General features: G+C 43.9%; 1 protein-coding gene across 1 annotated transcript; it reads right to left on the bottom strand.

The window, feature by feature from the left end:
- Nucleotides 1-1,835: 1,835 nt before the first annotated feature.
- On the bottom strand, nt 1,836-9,109 carry C1H20orf202 (chromosome 1 C20orf202 homolog). Its single transcript, XM_060203165.1, has 2 exons — nt 9,012-9,109; nt 1,836-2,069 (listed from the first exon to the last, which is right to left on the bottom strand). The coding sequence occupies exons 1-2, from the start codon at nt 9,075-9,077 to the stop codon at nt 1,836-1,838; spliced, it is 300 nt and encodes a 99-aa protein (XP_060059148.1). The 5' UTR covers nt 9,078-9,109.
- Nucleotides 9,110-14,584: the final 5,475 nt, after the last annotated feature.

Below are 14,584 nucleotides of genomic sequence, written 5' to 3' on the forward strand. Positions count from 1 at the left end.
AAATTCTTTTAAAAAAACTATGTTACATCCTCTGCCTTATATGTATTTAAATTTTTTTTTTTTGTCTTAATGAGGGAGATACAGAGAGAACACACACACATACCCCAGTGCATTGCTCAGCTCTGGCTGATGAACCTGGGATTTAGGGGCCTTAGTCATGAGAGTGTTTTGAATAACCCTTATGCTGTCTCCCTAGTCCCTGGATTTTTAAAAAAATGTGATGATTAGGTGTATACATAGGACCTTATACATACACTTTACCACTAAACCTCCCCAGTTCAAATATTCTGTAGTATATTTGAGAGAGAGAGAAGAAGAAGGAGGAGGAGGAGGAGGAGAAGGAGGAGGAGGAGGAGGAGAAGGAGGAGGAGGAGGAGGAGGAGAAAGGAGGAGGAGGAGAAAGGAGGAGGAGGAGAGAGAACAAATAATTGCTCCACCACTCATGAAGTTTCATTTCTCTCTGCCTTTGGCTCTCTTATATGGTGCTGGGGATCAAGCCCAGGGCCTCACTCATGGAAGGCATGTCCTCTTCCCACTGAACCACTGCCTGGGTCCCACAGGCTTTGTAAATCAAAAAAGGCTTCCAGTAGTCATATCATCTTGACAGCATGACATTTAAATTTGCATCAGTTGCATTCCAAAGTCTTTCACACAGGCAGATATAACTGTCTAAAGCCATGAAATGTGTCTCCTGCAGTCTGAGTGCCATAGATTCAGATGATACATGTTGCAGGTTGCCATTACCAGACCTCAAGAAGTGAAATGCCACTTTCCCCATCATTTCTCTTCTTCGTGTCTTTGAATCCTAGACAGTATTTATCAAGACTGTTTTTGGTTGCAAGTGAAGGAGAGTCACTTCAATTCAGTGTGAGAGCTAAAAGAATGTGGTGGTGGTCTCTACTGGTCTTAGTCACTTGAAAGAATGCAGGAGTAACTCACAGAAGTAGGACCTGTAATCAGGGACTAAAATGAGCCAGAAGTCTTCCTCTCTGTCCTTTTATACCCTATGGCTCTTGCTCTCTCTATTTCTCTGACAGGTCTTCCCCTGTCTGGGAAGACAGCCATGAACAGCTCCAGCTTTTTAACTGCAGTAGAAAGAACATCCAGATAACAGTCCCAGAGCAGGACTATGAAGGGCTCTGTTGAGCCACATGTTAAAAGGGCTGGGCCATTCATGCCGTTAAAGGGAATGTGAATTATAATTGAACAGTTAATGAACTCTCAAGGCTCTTATGAAGGAGTGAATAAGTGAGTCAGCCTGTGCTCTAAAATATGAGGTGTTGAATTAGCAAGGTTTTTGATTATGTTCATCATCGTTATCATTATTAGATAATCCTGTAGTCAGGGAGGTGCTTCAGTGGGTAGAGCACATGGCCCTGTGGCCAAGGTGGTGAGAGAGCCGACTGCTTTTAGGTCAAGGGGTATGGGAAGGCCATTTGGGAAGATAGGAAACAAGTATCAAGTCACTACACAACAGGGGAGAGTGAGCGGGCATCTGTTATGCACCATGGTCACATGACAAACACACCCTCCGCATGGAGTTCTCTTTAATAATCATCTCACCAGGAGCCATATAACATGTATGTATTCAAAGTGTGCTGACATCCATTATTTTATTTGTACATCACACACACACACACACACACACAAAAGCCTGGTAAGTGACATAAAAAAGATTAGTGACACAAAGAAGTTAATGGACAAGTTCAGGGACATACACATGAGGACACCGAATCCTGGTTTCCTGCCTCCCACCTCAGTGCTCTCTCCCAACAACTTGGCAATCAGTCTATATCATGGTGTGAGGGGTCAGGCTCACCGGCCTCTTCTGCAGATTAGGGGAGGGAGCTCCGCCTGCTGTCTGCATCTGGGAGGAGCTGGATCAGCCGCCCAGAGCTGTGGGGTCGGCAGCCCCTGCCTTCAGAGCCTGCTCGAATCCTGATAGGGGACGCTCCTCCACCGGACCTGACATCATCCCAGTGGGCACTGTCTGCACGCAGCTCTTCCAGGGCACTCTGGAGTTGTCTTAGTGTGAGCAGCAGTCTCTGGTCTTGTGCCCGCATCTCAATCTAGAAGAGAGAAGGAGTTCACCAATGGGTGTGCAGTGCAGTAGATGCTCTGCCAGGAAATCCCTTCCCATCATTATCTTTTCAGAGACAAACCAACATATTTGCCAAAGGCTCAACTTTTTCATCTTCATACATGTAAGGAATGTGCTCTACCCACTGAGCAACCTCCCTGACTACAAGAATAGCATTTAAGAGTGGTGGTAATGGAGGGTAGATAGAATAATGGTTAAGCAAAGAGACTCTCATGCCTGAGGCTCCAAACTCTCAGGTTCAGTCCCCCTTACCACCATGAACCAGAGCTTAACAGTGCTCTGGTAAAAATAAATAAATTAATTAAATAAAATAAAAAAGAGTGGTCGGACATCCGGAGGCAGGGCTATGGAGCAACAGCAACAGCTGCGTTTCTCTCCTTTCCTCTCCTGGGTCAACTAGGAATACCAAAGGAGACCACCTGGGACCACAACAAGACAGGAATAGAACAACTTCAGGAACCCACCAAATCACTGGTGAGTGCAAACACGTGTAGCTCATGGACAGAGAAGAGCCTAGGGACAGATTAAGTGGCTGGTAACAGTGCGGCACTTTACCAGTTGAGACACCAACTCCAGTCTGTTTCACCAACAAAAAGATGGCTGAAGGGAAGAGAGGACTCCCCTAAGACTCACCAAATGCAACTGTAAGTCTCCATTGCTACTGCCCTCCGAATCTTGGGCAGCGAGAGGGAGGCCCTGAGCTGACACCAAGGGACAGAGAACTAACCAGGAAACTCAGGAGAAGACCTATACCTCGGTGGCCTAGTGGTGGGGCTGTGAGAGTCACTTTGCATAACCACTGGACTATCTCTGCCCCACCCTGCCTTATCTCTTGGTCAAGAGTCAGTGATTAAGCTAAGAAGCCTACTTAGAGTTTAAAAGCCCTCAGGCTCCCATAGCCTAAAGGGAAGAAAAGGAACAAAAGAGGCTTTTAATAGCCTCTGTGCTTCAACTCAGGAATTGAAATAATATTGAAACAACTGTTAATTTCCACAACTGTAAACTCTTTAAGTACCTTACTTAGACACAAGTAAATCCAGGCAAGAGTTACCAGTAATTTGAAAAGTTCTGAAAGGGACCTCATAACATACTATATAGAATGGTTAAACCAATAAGAAGAAATATTGGAGAAATGAACCAGGACAAGATTCCACCTAAAATCCCCCAAAGATTGAAGCACAAAATAGCGAGGTCAACATCCAAACACTAGTTAAAGAAATAATCACAGGAGTTAGTAAAGAGTTGGAAAGAATTGCCATCAGAAATTTAGAAACAACAAATGAGACTCTGGAAGAAAACACTAATTATCTCAAGGTTATTAGAGAGCTGAAAGCTGAAATAGCTGAGCTAAGAACACAACCAGCTGAACAAGCTAAAACAGTATTAGAACAAGGAAACAAAATAGATGATCTCCAGAAAACAACAGAGGGGAGAGAGAATAGATTAAGTGAGGCTGAAGACAGAATTATCAAGATTGAGGACAAATTAGAGACAACTAAAAAAGAAATAAGAGATTCAAAAGTCAGTGGCATTCCTCTATGCAAACACTAAGTTAGAAGAAGTTGAAATCCAGAAATCAATTCCTTTTACCATAGCAACAAAAATAATGAAATATCTAGGAATAAACCTAACCAAAGAAGTGAAAGACTTGTATACTGAAAATGATGAGTCACTACTCAAGGAAATTGAAAAAGACACTAAGAAATGGAAAGATATTCCATGTTCATGGATTGGAAGAATTAATATCATCAAAAGTAATATATTACCCAGAGCCATATACAGATTTAATGCTATCCCCATCAAAATTCCAACTACATTTTTAGGAGAATAGAACAAATGCTACAAATGTTTATCTGGAACCAGAAAAGACCTAGAATTGCCAAAACAATCTTGAGAAGAAAGAACAGAACTGGAGGCATCACAATCCCAGATCTCAAATTGTATTACAGGGCCATTGACATCAAAACTGCTTGGTACTGGAACATGAATAGAGGCACTGACCAGTGGAATAGAATTGAAAGCCCAGAAGTAAGCCCCCATACCTATGGACATCTAATCTTTGATAAAGGTGCCCAGACTATTAAATGGGGAAAGCAGAGTCTCTTCAACAAATGGTGTTGGAAAAAATGAGTTGAAACATGCAGATGAAAATGAGCCACTATATGTCAGCAAATACAAAAGTAATTTCCAAGTGGATCAAGGACTTGGATGTTAGACCAGAAACTATCAGATACTTAGAGGAAAATATTGGCAGAACTCTTTTCTGCATATATTTTAAAGACATCTTCAATGAAATGAATCCAACTACAAAGAAGACTAAGGCAAGATAAACCTATGGGACTACATCAAGTTAAAAAGCTTCTTCACAGCAAAAGAAACCACTACCCAAACCAAGAGACCCCTCACAGAATGGGAGAAGATCTTTACATGCCATACATCAGACAAGGGGCTAATAGCCAAAATATATAAAGAGGTTGCCAAACTCCACAAGAAAATAACCCCATCCAAAAATGGGGAGAGGACATGGACAGAATATTCACCACAGAAGAGATCCAAAAGGCTGAGAAACATGAAAAATGCTCTAAGTCTTTGTCAGAGAAATGCATATAAAGGCAACAATGAGATACCACTTTGTCGGGTAATTGTGAGAAGCCTCACAAAACACCCTGCATTCCTGATAATATGGCCTATCTACATAATCAGTTTTGCCTGAGAGATCCCCACCCATTCCATTCCTTTGATCTATCTTCTTTCTACTTCGAGACCCTCCCTGCCTGCAGGTTAATATTAATCCTACCAGTTAAAACCCTCCCAACAGTTGCTAAAGAAGTTCTTACCTTTCCAGCCCACTTTTACCTTTCTCTACCCCCTTCCTAGCCATTTCCGTTTCTGACTTGCTTCTTCTGGGTCTACCGCTTAAAAGCATTGGCTCTCTGATCAATAAAGACATTGCATTGCCACTCTGCCATGAGTCCATGAGTCATCTCTCCCACGTTGCTGAGTGAGTAGCAGCCCAGGCTGGCTCCGGTCGAGTTCTCTCCAACCCAGAGAGTACATGCCCGGGAAGAGGCACCCCCATGCTAGCCCAGCACCACTTCACTCCTTTGAGAATGTCATACATCAGAAAAGCTAGCAGCAACAAATGCTAGAGAGGTTGTGGGGTCAAAGGAACACTCCTGCACTGCTGGTGGGAATGTCAATTGGTCCAACCCTGTGGAGAGCAGTCTGGAGAACTCTCAGAAGGCTAGAAATGGACCTACCTGTGCCGCCCCATCACGATCGCTAGGGAGCCTGACAGGGTCATCTCCTCTGGACCTGCATTCAGACTTCAAGGAAGCTGGGCAGGAGGATGAGAATGGGTCAACGCATTTCCCCCCCGTTATTGCTACAAATAATTATACTGTCACAATTGATTAATAGTGCTTTGGCAGTGCCTGGTGGGAATGGAGAGTCAGAAGCACCCTCTCTCCCTTACACAGGGACATATTTGAAAGTTATATTATGAAAGTGGGGAAGGTGGGTCAACATAGACGGACAAAACAAGTCATGTTATGACCTGCCCCTCAAAGAAAGAATACAGAGATTGAGGCCTCCCTGGTACAAGTTGATGTATTGAAACAAATAAAGATTAATAGTTAAACTGTACCAGATCTAGATGAGCAGTGGTCCACGACTAGGCAAAGATCCGTTTGCCCCCCATAGAAGATTAATGATAGAACTAGCCCTCAGCAAAAGAGAAAAATAATTCTGGGTATGACCTCCCCTGAGAACAGGGTGATACTAAGCATTGTACCATTCTTTACAGTTATAGGGGAGTAACATGTAGCCTGCCAAAGCCACAAGACTAAGCTGGTTGTTTAGGCAACCTAAATGTAACCTGAAAAAAGTATAAAAGCTAATGCAGTTTCACTATTAAAATGAGTCCAGATTCACCCTCCAATAGAGTGTGGTGTCTATCTGTTCTCCCTCATGCCGACTCCTGACCCACTGGGGAGGTTGCCTTCAAGACCCCTGACCCTCCTGCTGCTCATCCACTGTGGTGGTCCGCTGCACCTACCCTATGATCCTGCAATTCCTCTCCTGGGGATATATCCTAAGGGATCCAACACACCCGTCCAAAATTATTTGTGTATACCTATGTTTTTTGCAGCAAAATTTGTAATAGCCAAAACCTGGAAGCAACCCAGGTGTCCAACAATGGATGAGTGGCTGAGCAAGTGGTTGAGCAATGGAATACTACTCAGCTATTAAAGCGGTGACTTCACCATTTTCAGACAACCTTGGATTGACCTTGAAGAAATCATGTTAAGTGAAATAAGTCAGAAACAGAAGGATGAACATGGGATGATCTCACTCTCAGGCAGAAGTTGAAAAACAAGATCAGAAGAGAAAACACAAGTAGAACCTGAACTGGAGTTGGTGTATTGCACCAAAGTAAAAGACTCTGGGGTGGGGAGGGGGGAGAGTAAAGGTCCAAAATGGATGACAGAGGACCTAGTGGGGGTTGTATTGTTATATGGAAAACTGAGAAATGTTATGCATGTACAAACTATTGTATTTACTGTTGAATATAAAACATTAATTCCCCAATAAAGAAATTAAAAAAAAATAAAGGAACTCTGAAAGCACCATTAAAAAAAAAAGTGGTGATAATGATGATGAAGATAGTCAAAGACCTTACTATTTCAGCACCTTGTATTTTAGAGCTTCACCTGATTCACTCATTTAATCCTTCACAAAAGCCTTGAGAGATAAGTGGCAAAAACACAACAAAACAAACAAAGAAACAAACAAAAACCCTCCCATGTCTGAGGCACCAATCCTCAGCATCATCACAAGCCAGAGCTGAGCAGTGCTCTTTAAAAATAAATAAATTTAAAAAGTGTTCTGGGGGCCTGGTGGTGGTGCACCTGATTGAGCGCACCTATTACAATGCACAAGGACCCAGGTTCAAGCCCTTGGTCCCCACCTGCAAAGGGAAAGCCTCACAAATGGTGAATCAGGGCTGCAGGTGTCTCTCTATCTCCCCCTTCCCTCTCAATTTCTGACTGTCTCTATCAAATAAATAAATAAACATAATTAAAACATTTAAAAAATCATTTTAAAAAGTGTTCTTTACCAGGTGCACCACCATCCAACAGGCATATTGTTTCTTCAATTTTATCTTCTTTTCCTTTTTAAACATTTATCTTATTTATTTATTGGGTAAGTACAGAGAGAAACTGAGAGGAAAGGGGGAAACAGAGAAGGAAAGAGACAGAGAGAAACCTGCAGCACTGCTTTATCACACATGCAGTTTGCCCCTTTCATGTGAGGACTGGGGACTTGAACCCAGGTCCTTGTGGATTGTTACGTGTGCACTCAACCAGGTGTGCTGCCACCCATCCCAGCCCCACCACTTTATCTTTGTATTTGGCAAAAACACCACAAGGAAAAGCATGAGACTTGGTATCTCCTAACTTTTTTTTTTCTTTGCTACTATGGTTATTAGAGCCAGCATTCCAAAGCTACCATTCCAGGTGGGATTGGATTCCTTCCTTCCTTCCTTCCTTCCTCTCTCTCTCTCTCTCTCTCTCTTTCTTTCTTTCTTTCTATCATTTGACAGCACAAAGAGAAATTGAGAGGGGAAGGGGAGTAGGGGAGATAGAGAGGAAAAGAGAAAGATAGGCTTCTGCAGACCTGTTTCACTGTTTGTTCATGAAGTGTCTTCCTGCAGGTGGGGAGGGAGGAACTGAACCCTGGTCCTTGAGCTCAACTGGGTGTGCCACCACCCAGCCCCCAGAGACCATGTTCCTTAAGCAGCCTGTCTAGGAATAGAGAAACATAACGCACAAGTTCAGAGCAGCTCATGCTTATTGGTGGACCTTTACCAACAGAAAAAGGAGATAGGAGAGCACTGAGTAGATAAAGTCTCTCTACTTTTTTGCATTCTAGGATGAAACCATCTTTCAAACCTTTCAGAGGATCCAGCAGCCAGATGCCTGTCAGGGCTCTTTCTAAAGTGGTAGCAAACTTGGCAGCAAAGGTATTGGCATTTTTCTCCATGGACTCCGTAGTTCCTTTTCTCTCACCACTCTGGGCTTGTGCCTCTGTAGAAAATGATAGTACCCCAATGCTTGTGCTTGGCCTCTGCTTTGTGGAAGACCCCAGTAAAAACAAATGTGTCCTCTATGTCCATTTGGGTCAAGATTAGAGCAGCCAATGGAGATATGCCAAAGAGCTACAAAGTGAATTGGAATGTCTCCTCACCATGTTGTTACAATGACTCTGTGATGCTGGTCCTATTGTCCTCCCTATTCTAAGATAAAGAAGCCAACTTTCAGGAGTCGGGCGGTAGCACAGTGGGTTAAGCACACATGGCGCAAAGCACAAGAACCAGCGTAGGGATACCGGTTCGAGCCCCAGATCCCCACCTGCAGGGGAGTTGCTTTGCAGGTGGTGAAGCAGGTCTGCAGGTGTCTATCTTACTCTCCCCCTCTCTATCTCCCCCTCTTCTCTCCATTTCTCTCTGTCCTATCCAACAACAATGACATCAATAACATCAATAATAACTACACTAAAACAACAAGGGTGACAAAAGAGAATAAATATTAAAAAAAAAAAGAAAAGAAGCCAAAGTTCAAAGTTCAAGGTTCAAAGCAGGAAAGCCACAGTAGGAGAGTCAGGAGCACACCCATGTCTCAGTGGAATTTCAGAACCAGGCTGGCAAGGCTGCACAGAACATCTATGTAGGCCATGACCCACTTACCCCAGAACCTGGTGACATGAACTGCTTCTCTGATCCCAGAGGGGTGACTTCAGGCTCTATACCTTAGCTGTCCCAGCAGAAGGGACATCTGGGAGTGGAGATGAGGGCACCTTGGAAGATATGGGGTGGATATATCAGATAAAAAGCAAAGCAATGTCTTACCAGCTCCTTTCTCAGCCACTCCAGAGTCTGCCCGAGATTCAAGGCTGGCATGTCCCCTGTTTTCATCTCAGCCTCCTTGGTGTTGACCTGCAGAGAGGCCTGGGGGACCTTGACAGGTTTGGTCTCTCACCTGCTTCAGGCTGGAAGCAGGTCTGGCCAAGTTACTGAGGATAGAATTAATGAGAGCAGGAAGTGGCTCACATTGGAAAATGTAGTTTCTTTTTCTTAAAGCATTTTCAGTGCTTTGCACAGAATAAGAAAGGGGGAAGGGAGATAATTGAGTGAATGTCTTAGTGCCTGGGGGTTCCAAAATTCAAATGTAGTATTAACATTTCTGGGTATTCTACATCTTCCTCATCATACATGTATTAATTATTTTCCATATATATCTCCATTCAGCAAAGGAACTAGTAGTCACAGCAGCAGTCAGGTAAACGCTGTGGAGGGGTGGGTTAGAACCCAGGACCTCACACATGTTAGCCTTGTTCTACATACTGAACTAGTCTTGAGTGCCCTATTTCATTTTAATTATTTTGTTATTATTATTTGCCTCCAGGGCCATTGCCTGCACTACGCATACAATGCTCCTGTAGCCACCCCCCCCTTTTATTTTGATAGGACAGAGAGAAATTGAGAGAGGAGGGGAAGCTAGAGAGGGAGAAAGACACCTGCAGAGACCTGATCCACCGCTTGTGAAGCGACCCCCACCTCCGCAAGTGGAGAGCCAGGAGCTCAAACCAGGATCCTTGTGCTGCTCCCTGTACTTCGTACTATGTACGCTTAATCCGGTGCCATACCTCCCGGCCCCCCATTACAATTTTTTTTTTACAAGGTCACTGCTCAGCTCTGGCTTGTGGTGGTGCAAGGAATTGAATCTAAGACTTTGGAGCCTCAGGCATGAGACTCTCTTCGTATAACCGTTATGCTATCTCCCCCCCACCCCCGCACCCCATGTCTAGTAACAGCTGAAAGATGCCATTCGGACGGCTCTCCCAAGGTGCATTCTATAGAATGACCACAGGAGGGCGACATAACACCACAAGCCACAGTGTTTGTCCTTAAATCCCAGTTTGCCGTCCCCTCCATCGCTCAATTCTTCATTTTCTATGTTTTATCCAGTCAATGGACTTTATCATTTTCTGCGGTGTTCCTTCGTTTCCAGGGCTAGAGAATGGCAGACAAAATGAGTACATCGGTAAAGCAGTAGGTGAATACCTCCCTGCCCCCAGGCAGCTCCATTTGTGAAAACGAAACAGAGTTTGAGTGGCAGCACAGTGGAAGAGGCCTTAACTTTCCACATGCTTTCCCAGTTCCTTCCTGAGCACCTCGTGTGAGGTCTTTGCATAGTACTCTAGGACTTTCTCTGTGACTCTCACGCTCTATTAATATAAGACGTCTTAATATTGGGCAGGAGAGAAGGAAGGTTGTGCAGTGACAGAGAATCCAGAGCAGCACTGCATCAGCTGTGGTGGTGGAGGGGAGAGATGCCAGAGCCTCGGGTACGCAAGCCCAGTATTCTGTTCGTGGAGCTATTTTGCCTACCATTCTCTAGCCCTTGAAATGAAGGAAGGTCTAAAAAAGAAATTGATGGGGGTCAGGCGGTGGTGCACCCGGTTAAGCGCACATACTACCATGCGCAAGGACCCAGGTTTGAGTCCCCGCTTCCCACCTGCAGGGCGGGATGCTTCACCAACAGTTAAGCAGATCTGCAAGTGTGTCTGTCTTTTTCCTTCTCTATCTCCTCTCCCCTTCTCAGTTTCTTTCTGTCCTGTCAAATAAAACAGAAAGTAAACAAAACAAATAGAAAAAATGGCCACTGGGAGTGCTGGCACCAAGCCCCAGCGATAACCCTGGTGGCAATAAAAAAGAAAGAGAAAAAAGAGGAAGAGAGGGAGAGAGAGAGAGAGAGAGAGAGAGAGAGAGGGCGAGAGAGAGAGAGAGACTGGGAGGGAGAGAGAGAAGAAAGGAAAAAAAAGAAAGAAAATGAACAACTCAGAGAATGGGGCTTGTGTTGGTGGTGGTGGGGTCCATTTGGATTTGAGGCTGGCAAACAATGTGGATTTTGGTGTTATATCTCCTCCCTGTGGACATCCTGTAGAATGCACCTGGGAGAGACTTCTTCAAGTTCCCCTGTCATCTTAATTGTAAGGCAAAATTCAGTCGTATAGAACAAGTCTGACGTGTGAAATCTTAAATCAAGATATGAACAGACTGGTTTACAAGTAGTACTGAAGGCTTTGTTCACAGAGGGCGAGCTTCATTTGGGCCTTTTCTTGGAGGAAATTCTCAGCTTTTTCTTGGAGGAAATTCTCAGCTCTCTCTTTCTTTCTCTCTTTCTCTCTCTCTCTCTCTCTCTCTTTCTTTCTTTCTTTCCCTCCAGGGTTATGGCTGAGACTCCGTGCCTGCACTACGAATCCACTGCTCCTGGAAGCTATTTGTCCCTCTCTCGAACCAGGATCCTTACGCAGGTCCTTGAGCTTAACGCCATGTGCGCTTAACCCACTGTGCTACCGCCCTACCCCCTCTCAGCTGTTTTGTTCTTTGACTTTGCTACCCTTGTGCCTGTTGGTACCTGTGTGTTGATTCTCTATCATTCGAGTATCTTTATGTACACAATACTATGGTATTTTGTCCAGCTTCAAAGCATGTGTTTCTTCCAGTTGGCTTCTGTGATTCTCCTCAAAGAGGTTATTTAATTCTCTGATTTATTACCTAATGAGGGAGTGGGGGATGCCTAATGAGGGAGTGGGGGATGGAATAGCAAAACTCTGCTCAGATTTAGGGCCCACATGCTGGGCCTCTGGTATTGAGGTGTTCCAGTACAGAGCATCCTCTTGGAGTATAATCTTTCTGTTTATATTTTTTTATTATCTTTATTTATTTATTGGATAGAGACAGCCAGAAATTGAGAGGGAAGGGGGGATAGAGAGGGAGAGAGACAGAGAGACACCTGCAGCCCTGCTTCACCATTCGTGAAGCTTTCCCCCTGTAGGTGGGGAACCAGCAATTCGAACCTGGGTCCTTGCACATTGTAACATGTGCGCTCTAGCAGGTGCACCACCACCCCCCCTTTTCTTTCTTTCTTTCTTTCTTTCTTTCTTTCTTTCTTTCTTTCTTTCTTTCTTTCTTTGTTTAACTAGAGCATTTATCAGCTCTGGTTTATGGTGGTGGTGGTGGTGGGAGGAATTGAAGCCCAGACTTCTTAGCCTCAGGCATGAGAGTCTTTTTGCATAACCATTATGCTATCTACCCCCTCTCTTTCCCTTCCTTCCTTCCCTTCTTCCTTCTCCTTTCTCTTCCTTTTCTTTTCCTTTCTTCCAAATACTAAATCCAAACACCCGGATCAGTTAATGAGACATAAGCTTACTCCAGAAAATATGTGTCTATGCTTACAGTGTGTGGGTTCCTGGGAGGGGCTCTGACTTGCCAAAGGAGTGAACTAGTTCCCAGACAGTCCAGGCACTCACCTCATTTGTGATTCTTTGTAGCAGAGTTTGAGTGGAAGCACAGTGGAAGAGCCCTTAACTTTCTGCATAGTTTCTCAGTTTTTCCTGAAGACCTCCTGTGCAGCACTCTGAACAATGCCCTTGCTCTCACTCTCACACTCCCTCTCTCACTCTGTCAATTGAAAGGATCTTTAAGATTGGGCAGGAGAGAGAGAAGGTTCCACAGTGACAGAAAGAGGGTCCAGAGCAGCAGTACAGCACTGTAGCACTTGTGTGTGGGTGTGTGTGTGTGTGGGGGGGACAAGAGCCATGTGCATGCAAGCCCACATCTCAGTCCATTGAGCCATTTCCCCTCCCTTTCTGTAATCCTTGAAATAAAGGGATGCCTCGAAAAAAAAAAAAAAAAAGATAACGTCTGCTGACTGGATGGATACATCCTAGAAAATGAACAACAGGAAGAAGGGGAGTCCATTTGATAAAAGGCTTGGCAAATAACATGGATTGAGATGTGATGTCGCCCTCCTGTGGAAAATATGTAGATTGCACATTGGGGGAGAATATTTCAAGTCCCAGTGTCATCTCAGCTAATATTAGATACCCATGTAAACTCAGTGCAAAGCCATAGAGCATGGAGAGGTGGCTCAGCCAAACAAAGACAACTAATATGTGTGTGTTATTGAGTTCTACACAGCCTGAGTGCTGCTGTGGCCTCTCTCCTTTGCTGAACTTATGTATGTATACATCTCTGGAAAAGGAATTAATACATGTTCAGCAAGGAAGATGAAGACAGTCATGGGACATAAGAAATGTCCCTTTGCATGGGGCCCTAGATTCAGAGATGGTGGGAAAGTATCTACCAATGGCAGAGAGTTGCATCTCAGGCCACTTACCTGGTTACTTGGGGACAAACTCTCACTTAGTTACAAAGATCACACCTGAAATCGTGAATATACAATGGAACACAGATGTCATAATCAAAGATGCTACTTCAGATATTTAAAAATTCCCTGATTCTTTGAAAAAGTAATTTAATTTTTATTTTAATTTAATTAAATTTAATTTTTAATTTTAATTTTTATTTTAAAAAGTAATTTAATTTTTATTTTAATTTTTAGGCTTGGAGCCTGGGATATTGAATTAGAGCTTCTGGCAGATTGGTTTGTTAATAGGACCAAAGGTTTCATTCATAGAGGACCATCTTCCTCTGCGATTTTGCTTGAGGAAATGGTTATTTGTTTAGTTCCTTGGTTGCTATTTTCTTTTTTTTTATTAAAAAAAATTTTTTTTTAAATATTTATTTATTCCCTTTTGTTGCCCTTATTTTACTGTTGTAGTTATTGATGTCATCATTGTCAGGACAGAGAGAAATGGAGAGAGGAGGGGAATACAGAGAAGGGGAGAGAAAGACACCTGAAGACTTGCTTCACTGCCTATGAAGTGACTCCCCTACAGGTGGGGAGCTAGGGGCTTGAACCAGGATCCTTATGCCGGTCCTTGCGCTTTGCGCCATGTGCACTTAACCCGCTGTGCTACCGCCCAACTCCCCGGTTGCTGTTTTCTGTTTCTTGGTGATGCATTGTATTAATTCTCTGTCACCGAGGTCCATTTAAATATACAGTCTCCAGTATTTGTAGCCCTGTTCAGAAAGTATGCTCACTTCCAGTTGGCTTCTGAGAGTCTCCTCAAAGAGATTATTTAATCATCTGACAGTATATTGTGAAGAGGGGAGCAAGATAAGGCAAAGCTTCAATACCAGAGGCCTCATGTGACCTGGGCTTTGTTTTCTCCTCAAATAGGTTCTTTAGTTGTATGATTGATGATCTAGTGAGAAAGACAAAGAATGAGGGGGAAAAGCGAGAGTGAAAGAGAGAAAGAAAAACCCACCTCAGTCTTAAGACATTGCTGTAATCCACATGAAGGCCAGTGGTACTGAGATTTCATGTTCTGGTACAGAGCATGGACCCTGACCAGGTCCTTTCCTTTCCTTTCCTTTCCTTTCCTTTCCTTTCCTTTCCTTTCCTTTCCTTTCCTTTCCTTTCCTTTCCTTTCCTTTTCTTCCCTCTCCTCTCCTCTCCTCTCCTCTCCCTTCTTCTCTCCTCTTCTCTCCTCTCCCCTCCTCTCCCTTCC

The sequence above is a fragment of the Erinaceus europaeus genome, chromosome 1 (genome assembly GCF_950295315.1).
Source record: "Erinaceus europaeus chromosome 1, mEriEur2.1, whole genome shotgun sequence".
Taxonomy (NCBI): domain Eukaryota; kingdom Metazoa; phylum Chordata; class Mammalia; order Eulipotyphla; family Erinaceidae; genus Erinaceus; species Erinaceus europaeus.

Coding starts and splice junctions, on each gene's coding strand:
- C1H20orf202 (XM_060203165.1), bottom strand. CDS start 9,077: ATGAAAACAGGGGACATGCCAGCCTTGAATCTCGGGCAGACTCTGGAG. Junction 2,070..9,011: donor AGTGGCTGAGAAAGGAGCTG/GTAAGACATTGC, acceptor TCTCTCTTCTAG/ATTGAGATGCGGGCACAAGA.